General features: G+C 30.6%; 1 protein-coding gene across 1 annotated transcript; it reads right to left on the bottom strand.

Annotated features, from left to right (window-relative positions):
* Positions 1 to 466: 466 nt before the first annotated feature.
* On the bottom strand, positions 467 to 14,058 carry LOC146995413 (uncharacterized). Its single transcript, XM_085823759.1, has 2 exons — positions 7,787 to 14,058; positions 467 to 3,555 (listed from the first exon to the last, which is right to left on the bottom strand). Exon 1 carries the CDS (start codon positions 11,476 to 11,478, stop codon positions 9,433 to 9,435), a length of 2,046 nt encoding a protein of 681 aa, XP_085679885.1. The 5' UTR covers positions 11,479 to 14,058; the 3' UTR covers positions 467 to 3,555; positions 7,787 to 9,432.
* Between the last annotated feature and the right edge of the window lie 1,123 nt (positions 14,059 to 15,181).

The following is a 15,181-nucleotide window of genomic DNA, read 5'->3' as shown; positions in this document are numbered from 1 at the left end:
GCCGAGCTCCGGTGAGCTCTGTAGTGGCCCAGTTAGTGCATGAGAAATAATTATTTTTTATTTCATATATTTGTTCATATTTTTAATTATTTTATAAAATTAACTTTAATGTTTTGTTAATATTCATATTTATATTTAAATTTCTTTATGCTGAATGGCAACTAGTTCTAGTTCTGATTCATGATTGCTAGGTTTTGGTTTCAAAACATTGCCCGTAGCGTCGCATTTCGATAGCTGGAAAATAAAATGCAATAACTTAGCTATTTGTTTATAATTCATGCTGTTACTAGTCATAAATTAATTTTAAACACCAGTAGCCAAGGCTACAGCTCCGATGCAATTTAAGCTCTGATCATAACAGAGTTATGTACATACAGAAAAATGGAATAAGTGGAGCTGATGATAAATATAGCTTTTGGTTATGTTAACTAATATATCTTGTTCTCAAATAAATAAATATATAACATAATTAAATCCTTTTTTATTTACCTATTCTTTTTAACTATGCATTTTTTATCCAACACATAACAAAAACATTTCATCAATACACACGTACATGTATGAAGAAATATAACTGATATTAAAAATTCAGAGGGGGAAAAAAAAAGATAAGATTCAACATTCAGATATAAATATGAAATATTCCAATTTTTATTTACTTATAAAAAATATTTTCACTCAGCTATTCTCAAAATAACCTGGCATCTTCGTTTCAGCTTCATCATATAAATTCAGTTATAATTTCTGAAATTTTGCTTAGAAATCAGGAAACCACATGAAAAGCACATTTTCCATTTCAGTATTGTTATTTTTTACACACTACAGATTGAATTAGTTTTTCCTTATCTTTATATACATTCAGCTAATTCATCAAAGCTTTTCCCTCCATCATGCCCAAAATGAAAACAGATTTTCCATTAACAAACTAAGTTAAACAGAATTTTTATTTATAAAAGTTTCTAACATAGTGTTACTATAATAAAGGATGAAAGGTACACTGTTTATTACCAAGAGGTGCAAAATGAGTATTCAGAGGCTAAAAATAACTTTTATGCTAAAGATAATTTCTCTTCAAAGGGACTAAAAAGGGACATATTTGTTATAAAAAAAATTAGATATAATGTAAAAATACTGAATGAAATATTTTTACAAAATGTGTATGCACAATGTAATATCTTCCCTTTTCACATTTCTGAAACTAATGCACATCTGTACATTAAATTTTAAAAATAATTATAAGCATTTACAAAAGATAAGTATAAAAATATGACTAATTTCTTTTTACCAGAGTTTGCGTTTTAAAGTTTGTTATGAATACAAATGGTTTTAAGATAAAGATTTATTATTTCACTATCTATATACTTCCTAATTGTATTTCAGTTTAACCCTCTACATATCCAAAAATCATAATTGGCATTGACATATAATATGTGGACTTCTGAAGGGCCCTATATCTCAAATAGCAGAGAAAGTGTAGAGTCGCCCACTGCTTAGCGCGTTTTAAGAATTGCACATACTCAGTAATCATGTATACATCGATCTATTTCCACTTAAAAAAACATCCCAGAATTGCACAAAAGTGGCATTGTGCACTCCCTTGACTTTATCCATGTACACATCGACCTATTTTCATTTAAAAAGTCAAACAAAATTGACAAAAATCCAATTCTTTTTTACTCTTGTAAAAAGCGCCAAACAAATAAGTGGGCGATTCTGCACTTTAGCCCAAATAGCTTTAGTCCTTAATTCTAATTTAGTCCTTAAGTCTAAATCTGGCACTGTATGTCAGTCAATTCTTTTCTCCAAATTATATATCCATCATTCAGCTAATAGATACTAGAGTTCTGCACATGTTGAAATGAGATAATAAAAAAGCCTATTTAAAATTCATGCTAACTTTTCTAAATGGTAGCTAGAAGATTCAAGAATTTTTATAAATATTTGGAGAAAGTGCAGAATCACCCACTGTTTGGCACATTTTTAAGAACTGCACAAACTTGGTATCCATGTATACATCGACCAATTTTCATTTTTAAAAAAACATTCCAGAATTTAACAAAAATGGCATTGTGCACTCCCTTGAATTTATCCATGTACACACTGACCTATTTTCACTTAAAAAGTCAAAGAAAATTAACAAAAATACAATTCTTACTCTTGTAAAAAGCGGCAAATAAATAAGTGGGCGATTCTGCACTTTACCCATATATCTGAACATAAAATCTGTTGTGTGGAGCAATGCGAGGTCAAGAGAAGATATAACTGCAGATTTTAAAATGCTTGGCATAATTTATAGCCAGCTACCATATTTCATTGTAATGATGATGATAGCTGCAAATTTGAGAACTTTTGGATATCAAAAGGCAAAATTCCTAATTAAAGGAACTTGTGAAGAAATTTGGAGAATTAATAATAAATGAAGATGATATGATAGATGTTTTTCATTATGATGGCAATACCCTAATAATCAAATAATTAATGTACAGCAAAATCTGTAGTAAGATTTTTAAATCCAGAAAATATTGCAAGCAATGTTGACACCCAAAAGGTTTGAACTGTTAGATTAGTAGGAATTTTCTACATGGTAATTATAGGACTATAAAAATAGAATTTTGTGGCTTTAGTGTAGAATTGGGTGCCTCTTCGATTGGCAACATTTTAAAAAAAAATTTGGTGCTGAAACCTCACTTCTGGTTACCACGATAGTTTTAACTTTGTTTTAGCTTCCAGATTTTATTTAAATGAAAATAGATTGATGTGTACATGGACATATTTCAGGCAGTGCGCAATGCCTAGTTTGTGCAATTCTAGGATTTTTTTTTTAAGTAAAAACAGATCGATGTGTACATGGACACAGACCTTATGCAATTCTTCTACTTCTTATTTTGGTTTTGTGTAGCGGCCCTCTTGAAATTGTGACTTACTGGCGCCGATCTTGGCGTCAAAAAAGAATTGCCAATAAACAAGGGGCACCCAATTGTAAACTTTTACCAATTTTGTAAATGAACAAGAAATTATGCCTATCTATAAAATTAAAGGAAAAAGCAACAAAAAAAAAAATCCTTATGCAAATTACACAGACACTTACTGAAAGACATGTTTAGAAAAACACACAAATGAATACTCAGTTCTTTTCATATAAGGTCATAAATGCTTCATTTCATAAATAACTATTTTACATTCTTAATTTTATGACTTCTACATGTCATCTTAACTTGATTCAAACTGTTATTCTAAAAGCTGAAAACTTCCAAAATCCAGATTTGCCAAAGTCCCAATGATTCTAGATTTCGGACTTGGAAGTGTATATTTACACATATAGATAGTTATACGTAACTTTATCATTTAAAAAATATTAATTCAGCAAGCTGTTCCATTTACAGATTTAAAGTGAACTGAATTTACATTCTGAACGTATCTTTTAATAATATTCAAGAAACATTTATTAAATGTTAAAACAATATTTTTGCTAGAATTAAAAAAATTAGTGATTTAATGGCCTATCTTTTCCTTTACAAAGACATGCACCTCTACGTCCTTTTTCTTCAGCAATTCCTTAATAAGAAAAAAAAAAAAACATATTTTAAAAAATAATAATAAATTAATAAAATACATAAAATCACTTTCATGGATGCCATTATAAAATGTTCTGCCAGTTTGATGTTCCTTTTTCTAACATGCCAAATTCAAGAAAGCATAGCTGATTAAAAATTTATGGTTGATCTTTACAATATGGTAACTGGTTTATATAGTTTGGCGACATTTTGGAGGCGATAAAGGTTACTACCTGGGACTTTGGTAATAACGTGAGCAGTACTCAGTTCCGATTACGCATTATTTTGTGTGAGGGAAATGAGAGATCATGGGGATATGTCATGTGATATTAATGGACGAATTACGCTTCTTTAATCGGAAAAGGGGGAAAATCGGGAAAAAAATCTGGAAATTTTGTATTTGGCTTTATTCTGTGTTGTGTGAAACAGTGTTCGTGAATTTTTGGATCCCATGGCCGTAACTAAAGTGAATTCGAAATGGGTATTTATGTATGTATTAATTTAATGTATGTGCTCATTTATATTTTAAGTAGTGTTTTTGAATTTAATTATATTTTAATTAAATGATAGTTATTTTGTGAATTTTATGTTTGTAGGAATTTAGTATGCGTTTTAGTTGAAGTAAACGTGCATGGAAATAATTTAAATATCTGACACTAAGTATTTGTAATGGTTGCGGTATGAATTCGTTGGTGACGTGTATAATGTAATAGATGATTTAGAGGTAAAAGTTTTTGGATATTTTATTTATTTTATATGTGGAAATGTTCATATTTGGAAAGGGTAAATACTTTTTTCGCGATCAGGTAATTTCATATATGTTCTTTTTACCGGGTTTAAAGATTGAGAAAATTGTCATGTATTTTCGTGAAATTTTTCTAATTTATGAGAAAAAAGCAGTGTACATGGATATAGTGAAGAGTGTGCGCAATGCCATTTTTGTGCAATTCTGGGATGTTTTTTTTAAGTAAAAATAAGTCGGCGTGTACATGGTTTATGTGTATGTGTTATTTTGAAAAAACGCGTAAGGAGTATGGTATTGTGCACTTTTTCCCAAATTTGCAGTGAATATTTGTCATGATTAAGCAGTTTTGTTAGATAAAATTTCTAGCATAAGTGTAATTCGGCTAGTAGATTGTTGGAAGAAGTGTTTCAGTAGATAAAAAGAAAAGAAACATGTCTTTATTTCGTGAAGACAAAATGGCGGCGGGAAAAAAAAATAGAGGGTTGCTGTAGGACAGTTGGTCGCCAAATTTTCGCCAAAAAACGCCAAGTTACCATAATGTAAAGATCAACCAAATTTATAAATTAATTCTTTATTTATTACAAGAAAAAGAAAAATCTATTTGCTATCACAGCTTTTTCTGAAATACAGTTAATAGTGTCATAAACGTGAAAATAATTGAACATTATATGTTTCTAAACAAGTAGCACAACATTAACCATATGCAATATAAATTAATCAAAAAGTATTTAAAAATAATAATTGCCTAAGAATATAATAGTCAAGTAAAAAAAAAAATTCTATGCATCCAGAAATCTTCACCAAGCTTTCTAAAAAAATTTATAAAAAATAAGAATTTTTTTACAATTGTAATATTTGCTGATGAAAACAAATTTAACATCTATGAAGATGATTAATTAAAAAAAATCCTATGCAAATTACACTGACACTTATTGAAAGACATGTTTAGAAAAACACACAAATGAACATTCAGTTCTTTTCATATAAGGTCATAAATGCTTCATTTCATAAATAGTAAACTATTTTACAATAATGGATAATTAAAATGGGATGAACCTAGGAATTTCAAAAATAGAATTTACTTCTAATAGTTCATGAAGAGATTTTGATACAGTAGGAAGAACCTAGGAATTTCAAAAATAGAATTTACTTCTAATAGTTCATGAAGAGATTTTGATACAGTAGGTATATATCACCCAATAAAACAACAATTCTACATTTGTTGATGAAGCTAAAGACGAGCACTAACATTTCAATACTTTGGAATAAATTTTTAAAACATCAGTATCAAACCTTAATAAGAAAAAATAATGCCAATAATCCGAATGTACAGTTTAATTCTTTTGAAACAATAAGAACATCTTGAAATAGCAGAACATCAGAACTTTTAAATGGACCTATCTCTCATGAAACATGTTTGTTAAAAAAAATAGAACATAATATAAAAATTTTTTAAAAAGAAGAGAGAGAAGAAAAAAAAAAATTCTTTGAAACAATTGAAATTAACGATATAAAAAACAGAGTAATAAAGTAATGGAAAAAAGGGTATTTTTCCGTTTCGCCGGCACAAATTTCGCCAAGTAGCCTTTATTGGGATCACATACAGTATACATATAAAAAATGTTAAGAAAATGTCAGTTCTAAGATTTTTTTTATTTTTGAAGGCATAAACATTTTAATATCGTTTAAAATTTTGTAAAAAAAACTAGTAAATAAAGACAATAAATTTCTAAAAAGACATTAATTTAAGAATTTACTAGGCTTTCATGGCTCAACATCCCTATTCGTCGGTTCATATCACATGACCCCAAGTGTGATCACATCTCACATGAACTACACTACAAAAATCTAATTCTCTCAGTAATTATCTACATTAATTTCAAGTTGAATCTTGATTTGGAATACAAGTTTAAATGCAAGAATTATTTCAATTCGTACGATTAGCTTACTCAGAAATTATGTTAAACTGCAGTGCTTTACTTCGTTAGTGCATTCTCATTAGAATTGACAAGTTTAACCCTTGACTTTGCCTTTTCTACATTTTCATTGCATCTTAACCACTTGCGCTACGACTAAACTTCATGGTTGCGGTGCCATGCGCTACAATACAAGCGGTAAAGTATCTCATTTACGCCACTCCATGTCTGAGAGTACAATCCAGAGCTGTAACTGAAGAAATAAACAATCTCGTTGTTAGGCGACGTGTGCACCACGTTATTTTCATTTTTGCGAGCGGTTTGAGACAAAAGCATCTTGACGTGCTTGGCATGTCTTTTTAGCTTAAGTGGTTAATTGACTTAATTACTGCAAATGGCCTTAGGGCATAAAATTGAATTATCTGTTAAAATTATATGCCATTTTTGAAAGAAACAATCAATTTGATAAGAAATGGCTGCGACTTGTTTTGAAAATGGGATGTAAAGGTTACCAGCATTTTGGCATCAGTTGTATCATTATTGGCGACTTGATCGCCTGCAACAGTAAAATGAAAAAAGTACCGAAAAATGTCTATCTGAATTTACAACAAAAAGATTAAGCAGTATTTTAAAAGACTACAGAAAAAGCTGCCCACACAGTAGTGGTTAGGGAAGCCTACTGCATTACCAAAGGGCCCAGGTTCAAATTTCGGAGAAGGCATGATTGGAACTGTCCGTCCTTTCATGGGAGGCAATGGTGGCCATCTATAAGATGCCTCCATAGTAAAATGGCCACCACTTGTGACCTTAGGAGTGGCCACTGTTTAATAGGCAAGTACCCACAATTGGATTTATATAAAAAAATAAAAAAAATAAATAAAAAAAAAAAAAGGGAAAAAAAAAAAAAAAAAGGAAAAATAGAAAATATTTTTAAAATACATCCTCTTACTTCTATCTCATAGAATTACAGTGAAATTACTCTCAAGACTATTATTTTGTACTCTGATATTTATAGGTAATTTATTTTCTATTATTCTTATAAAATATATACAAAGACTAAAGAAAACAAATCAGGTACTTTCTTATTATCCTGGCAACTGGACCAAACAGTACTATTTAGTGCCAATGATGGATGACCATGTCTCTTATAATTCCACAGTAATAACCGCTGATGGTAGCTGAAAATTTCTGCCATTGGTTAACTGTATAATATACAAGTATAAAAAAATCAAATTTAAGATGCAACAAGGTTTAATCTAGAGTTGATTAATTTACAGCTGCTTCTACCACAGAAAAAAAAAACATCATTTTGATATTAGGAGATTTTAAATTGTTTTTATGTTGCAATAATATAATTTTGGTTATTTTTTATGAAACACATTATCATCATTAAAATGAATTACTTTCATTAAAAAATTATATATTTTATTATTTTCTTTTATGTTACCTTGTACATAAAGTAAAACAGATAGATTTTCTGTTGATTTTAGATTAAGAGTTATTTATTATGGAAATTTTAAAAACATCAGAAACAAATGAATAATAATTATTAAAAAAATCCTTTGACTTACTGAAATGTACAAAATAAACCTGGTCTGTGAAAATATTATAAGATGTTTCAATAACAGAATAATGAATGAAAATATTTTTATAATGCTTTTCTAAATATGACTTAAAAAGTTTTTCAAGTTTACTTGCTTCACTTTCTAGTCTATTCAGCAAAATCTGCTTTCCATTATCTTTTCTTTATTACAATTTACAATAAACATTCAAAAACATAAAGAATATGGTTTAGCATAGTTCAAAGCAGAGAAGATGAGAAATGTTAAAAACAGTGGAATAAAACAGAAAACTTAATTTGAAGTACTATTCACAACAGGTGCTGATGGAATCATATAAAATTTAATAAATTTATTATAAAGTTCACTAGCTCGCTGTCGTATAATCTCACTTTTAGTAAATTTTCTGCATTTTTTAAGAGTCTGTAAAATTTTCAAACTCTCTTTCCATATTCCACGACTTATGGACAGGTTATCTAGTTCATTCATGGCATCCAGGCACTCATTTACATTTATGTTAGATACACTGAGACATACTTTTATTCTACGATCAATTTCTGCAAATTTTTTTAAAACTTTCCTCTCAGCTTCCGTTTTAATACCATTTCCTTTTTGAGCACCTTTAGAAAGTTTCTGCACATTCTTAGACTTTTTTTAAGCATAATTTATCACCCACTGATTTCTGCAAGGATGATGCATTTTTTTTCTAGTGTGGCATCTTTTCCTGATTTATCTGCAGTATCTTGACAAAATGCAGTATATTCACTCTTTTCAGCATTCTCATTCTGCTCTTTTTTATTCAAGCAAGTTTTAGCTCCTGCCTCATGATCATCAAATATGATCTCTGGTGAAATTTCACTAGAATAGAGTATTTTATGTGAAGACCCATTAAACACACCCACATGCTTCATTGGCTGTATGTGACTTATCTGAAAATGAATCTTTCAAACAATCCTCTGCTTTTTTTGAACTAGGTTGTCTTTGAGTAACAGAACTAACTTCCAAATCACTTCTAAATACTTTATATCTACATTCTTCTGATGTGATTTTATTTTTGAATCTGCTTTGAAGGCTCAGATAATGATACTTTTAAAAATGTTTTGTTTACATTCTTTTCACTCACAATTACACCCTGCACTCGTCCAGTGTCATTAACAGATTCAGAGAAATCTTTTCGTTTCTCCCTTTCCCCTCTTGAATATATTATCGTTTTCCTTTCATTGAATTTCACTTTATTCAGTTTGCAAAGATTCATTTTGTTAGTACGACTGATATAATCTACCTGATTTGAATCACTATAAGCTGGTTTTTGTAAAACTTTTTTCTTAAATCCATTTGAACAATCTTCCTCCAATTCTAATGAATGTTGTTTTTCTTCCACATAAGTTGCCTGTTTTACAGTGCAGATGCTTTCCTTAGAATAATTCTGTACTTTCTGCATATCTTTCTCAACATGCTTTTCAGAATATTTTTTATTTTTTATTTCATTTGAATTCTCTAACTGCAATTTTAAGAGAACACTGTTCTTCAGTGTTTGCTTCTTTTTCCATTCTACAGATTCCTGTATCAGAACTTGACCATTTACTTAAATTTTCTTTTTTCTGCTAATCGTCGTCTTCTTTTTTTCCTTATATTTCTTTTTCTTTTTTCTGTCTTTTTCAGCTAATCTGATCAATAATTTTTTGCAACATCTTTTCCTTCTCTAACGTCTTTCTCCTTTCAAATTTCTTCCTAGCTTCATGTGTTTCCAATTCATCTAATGAATGCGGTTCTGTGGTGAGAGAGTTTGTATCAGAAATATCCTTTATTTCAGCTATAAAACCTACATCTTTTAGCATTTTGGGAATATCTTCAGAAGTCTTTCCTTGAACTTGACTTAATAACTCGGGAGTTACAGGTACAGTGCTTATATTCGTAACTTTTTTTACCGTAGGTACATACCCCATTTCTTGCAATATTTTTGGAATATCTCTATTGTTTTGCCCATGAATCCTATTCAGAACTTCTGGTATCAGAGGCACAAATATAATATCATCCAAAGAGGTAGCAGAATTATTTACATCTGAAATACTTTGATCTGAGCTATTAAATTTATCAGCTTCTCCAGAATCTTTGTCTTTATTAGGGTTCAAAATATTTATTGTCTTCATTGAATTAATGATAATGTTAGAAGTTTCATTTACATTATCATTGCCAGGTGATAACATACCATGGGATTTATTTTTTTCTTCATTTTGAGGCAAAGTAATATATCCTGGTGCATAATTTTTATCAAATATTAAATACTGTCCACATTTTTTTTCGGGGTTACTAATTATATTTGTTGATAGAGACATTTCTAAAGAAGTTGGCAATGAGTTATTATTTTCTACACTTTGACTTGCATTTTCACTTTTTATACTCTTCTTTCTAGCTGCAACTGGAAACTGAATGTTCTTTTCACTAACTTGAGGTACACAGGATACTGTACTTGTTCTTTTCGAGCTAGCAGATGATCTTGCTGGTGTACTAATAAACCCATACAATATTTTACGTTTTAAAATTTTTTCTAAATTTCCTATATGATCTACCAGATGCATACTTTGTTTTGGGCCAACATACTTAATTTTGTTAGGGCATCCTGGAACAACTGTATAGCATGAATTTACAGCAGTACTTACTTTAAGCTCATTTTGTATTGAGTTACAAGCTTGTGGATTCTGGTTGGTATTCATCGCTACTGCATTTTGTTTCAAATTACTAATACCTCGACAAGATTTTACTATATTTACCTTTTTTGGTATAGGTTTAGTTTTGAAATATGGCTTAGATATTACAATAGATGTAGATTTAATTGATGGTAACATGCTGTTTGATGTTTTGTGTTCAGTATGACCTGGTGATTCAAAATTGCCAATACTATTACATTTTAATGCAGTATTTACTTTAATATTTGAATCAGATGCGAGTCCGTACGTTAGGTATTTTTTCAAAGAAATAAATCCTCTTTCGATACATTCTTCATATATGGAATGAGGAAGCTTATTTATCAAGACTGTGCATGATTTACAAGTAAATGTATTACCATTTTCAATGAAAATGTTTTCAGATAATCTTGAAATACCACTGGAAGATTTACCCAATAGTCTGTTTTCAGATTCCAAACTGGAATTTTCCTTCATTTCATTTAGATGAATAGTAGCCGATTCACTATAATTTTTAGCTTTGCAGGATTTACTCGTACATAATTTCTGATAACATTTACGTTTCACATCATCGATTTTGTTTTTAACATCAGAAGACTTCCTTTTATTACTTTGCTCACAATTAGAAATCTCCACTTCAGATTGGGTATCACATTTCTTTAATGCTGCCTTATCACGTTCATTATATATTACAGAATATTTATCGTGAACACGTAATACATGTTCATCAAGTTGAAATTTTTCTAGAAATTTTTCCTCACATTTTTCACAGTTATATGTATTAGTTACTTCTTGATGCAGGAGATAATGCTTATCTAAACGGCTTTTTTCATAAAATATAAGGCTGCAAATATTGCAAGAGAACAGCTCTGTTAGCCCATGTTGCACATAATGTTTTAATAATTTTGATTTGATCCCAAATTGCTCGTGGCATATATCACACTTCAAATAATTCTGACCAATATCGGCGGAAACAGCAGATTCAGTTCTTGTTCTCACTGCTTTATTGGTTGAATCCATTGTAATCACAGAATGTTTATTTAACAGTACAACAGCAATTTCTTTCTGGAAGTTTATTAGTTATCAATTCCAATAAATGAAAATAAATCCATCTTAAGAAGAGTAACGTAAAATAATCAAAACCCTTAATCAAAACTTCTTAATTTTTTCATACACCATATTATCTTTTCAGCGCAAAATACATTGTAAGCATTAATTTCATGACGGAAATGCAGTAATATTTTTGGGTCAGATGCAGATGATAATAAGAGAAAATATTAATATTATTAACATACGCATCATGGTTCCATTTCTCACACACTTCCTCAAAATAAACAACACAACTACGTCGCCAATTGCTTGGCGAAGAAAACACGGTCTTCCTACAATGTCTTCTTCAGCGTATGAGATTACAATTTTTTTCTCCTGAAGTACAACATGATGGAGACATTTTTCATGCATCTAGCAGAAAGGGTTTTAAACGATATTTGATACAATTATACAAGGTAAACATCTATTATATGAATTTGGGTAGACCTGACGCAAGCCACCTGTATAACTCAACCCACAAAATTGTGTTATAAGGTACTTATAAATTATTTTAGAAAACAAAACTCCATTTCAAACAAATCTGAGTCGGTCTTTCATTATGTATTCCGTAATAAATATAAAAAATATAGCTATTTAATGTATAACTAACAATGTATAACTATTACATAATTTCTGCTCCTAATGCGCCTACAAAAATCAATCTCCTAATGAAATTATCAAGACCAGTCATGCGAAATCAATCAATATTAGTTTACAAAACTAAATGAATAAAAATATGTAATATATTGGCTTAAATAATAAAACTATAAAGGCTAGATGGATTTATTAAATGTAACCTAATCCATGTACTGATTTTCACTTTCAAAATGTATCAGGTTTAAACATAGAAATTGTAGCCAAATATGATGTGAATTTATTTAAATATTTACATTCATTTACTTGCATTGTTGTAATGCTTTTATGGACTGTTATATTGTTATGTGACCACATCTCATGTAGATATGCGTTATTTCTTATAAATAAAACTGAAGAGCTTTCAAATTGTAGTCCAGCAACGTTTAAATTGTAAATATACAAATAAAATGCAAGAAAAGGTAAAAAGTGCTTCGTGTGCACCTTGGCGCTGATTTTTGTTGCCAAAACCTCCTTGCGCCAAATTGACAACATTTGATAGTTCGTCGCCAAATGTACAAAATCCGAGAGGGCACTTTGGCGATTCCGGATTTGGGATTTTTCCGGATATTAGATCATCAGTTTATATCTAGTAAGATGACATGTAGAAATTATAAAATTAGGAATATGAAATCGTGATTTATGAAATAATGAAGTATTTATGATCTAAAGCGTATCAAAATTTACATAAAAAATTTAATATTAATTTGTTTACTTTATTAAACATTTACTTCAATGTAAATTGTAAGTTGCTTTCTTTTTTTTTTTTTTTTTCGCTAATACTTTCTGTTCGATTCTATAGACAGACATAATTTCTTGTTCAGTCACAAAGTTCCACTGTTCAAGTCCTGCAGGGGCGTAGCTAGAGGGGAGCAAGAGGGGGCATCTGTCCCTGGGCGCAGAATCCAAGGGGCGCCAAACTGATTTTACGACATTTTAGAATTAAATGTTTTCCATTCTTGACAAGCAGTAGGGGGCGCGAAATCTTCAGTTGTCCTTGGGCGCTGAAAACCCTAGCTACGACTCTGAAGTCCTGTAATTAATTGCTGCGTGAAGGATTCCGACTAACTTGTCAATCGAAAATTTTTTTGTTCAATAACCTGTCTGTATATCTCGGTATTTTCTGGATCTAGAACCATACTGGAGATTTCGCCATCCGTTAATTGATTGATGATTGGAGCATTGTCATCGCAATGAAAAACTTCTGTGTATCATCTTCATTTATTACCACTTCTCCACATTTCTTTACAAAATCGTTTAATTGGAAAATTTCAACTGTGGTTTGCGATATCCGAAAGCCTTCAAATTCGAGGCTATCATCTTCATCATCCTCGCCATGAAATGTGGTAGCTTGCCATAAATTATGCCACACATTTTTTAAAGTATATGAAGACACATCCTCCACGATCTTGCGATACTCCACACAGCAGATTTTATGTTAAAATATTTTTTAAATTCTTTAATAGCCATGCCATTATTCGAGAAATTTAACATGGATTTTAAAAATGTTACATTATATTTGCATTTCAGCGCGCGCTCTTTTCTGATATCCATAGGCTGAATGATGGGCGTACAGTTTGGAGGAAAGAATAACACGGATACCTTCATTAATTCATACCATTCATTACCTTTCATTAAAACTTTAAGTGAAATATGATCCGAACAGTTATCTAAAATCAGGACAATTTTTGCATCATCAGGTAAACCAACCGAATTTGAATTTTGCCGAGCCTCGGTATGAAATGATTTTCAAACAAATCATACATTAATGCTTGTATCATCCGTGCTCGTTTATTTGCATGATAAATAACGGGACAATTTTTACTCCTTTAAATGCTCGATGTCATGTATTTTTTTTTTTTTTTTTTTTTTTTACGAAAAGATTTCATTTGTGCATTCCTGCAGCATTTGCACATGCTAAAATTCTTAGTCTAGCTTTGGAAATCTTTGACATGTGTTAAGAGTCTTTTCTGTAGAGGTTGCAAAGGTATTTCGCGGTACATATTGCCAGAAAAGACCAGTTTCATCAGCGTTGAAATTTTGTCTGAGATAACATTCCACCATTAATGAGTTCAATGAATTCAACTGCATATAGTTCAGCAGCTTCAGTATCAGCTGAAGGTTTTTCGCTTGAAATTTTTAATTGCATTATAACTCGGCGATTTTAAAATTTCTTTAGCCGATCGGTCGAACATGTGTACTCAGTGAAGTTAATTTTATCGTGAAATATTTTGGCTTGATTAGCATTGGACCCATCAATGGCACGTTGCGCCTCTGTCTGACCATTCGATCATCAATTTATCATGATCGTCACTTTTAGCAAAGCGAATAATTTTTCTCTTATTCATTACAAGTGGGGTGTCGGAATCCACAAAAAATTCATAAAGTTCCTTTTTCTGTTATCTCATATACAGTTGACTTTACAATGTCATATCCCTCGCTTAATTTTTAGAGGGATATACCTATATCCATTTTTTTGCAGCAATTCCACTTTTTGTTTAATGGACATCGAAATATGCTTTCTCTTTGTAGATTATATTGCAGCTCCAGAATTAGAAACTCTTTTCTACATAATCAAAAGTTCAGGCTTTAGTTTTCATAAAATTGCAATAATTATACCAGCCTGCAAAAAGAAATAAGCTGGATCAAATCAGAAAGTTAACTAACAGCGCAATCTGCTATATTAACTGAAATTCTTTGGAACCAGTAAAGGTCCGTTTACACTAGCGGAACTTGGGTCCCAAGAAACGTAAGCTAACGTTTAGTTGTTATTCCCAAGGATCCCACCCGTTTACACTTGTAAGTCTCAAAGCCTAAGAATTACTACCCCCAACCAATCAAGTCGCTTTGATTTGCGCATGGGCAATATTTTCTATTTTGGGGTACAATGTCGAAAGTTTGCGGTAGAATGTCTAAAGTTAAAAAAGCTGAAGAAAGAAAGCACGTTATGCATTTGAGAAGCATTTGTAAACGGGCCTTAAAGTATAATTTTAGCCTAGCG

The sequence above is a fragment of the Stegodyphus dumicola genome, chromosome 9 (genome assembly GCF_044657685.1).
Source record: "Stegodyphus dumicola isolate Sdum_Otavi_A_Nest chromosome 9, ASM4465768v1".
In the NCBI taxonomy this organism is placed as follows: domain Eukaryota; kingdom Metazoa; phylum Arthropoda; class Arachnida; order Araneae; family Eresidae; genus Stegodyphus; species Stegodyphus dumicola.
Note: the sequence above shows the minus strand (reverse complement) of the source record. Positions and strands in the feature narration are given on the sequence as shown.

What these genes read in the sequence shown, in the direction of transcription:
- LOC146995413 (XM_085823759.1), bottom strand. Translation starts at nt 11,478, where the DNA reads ATGGATTCAACCAATAAAGCAGTGAGAACAAGAACTGAATCTGCTGTT.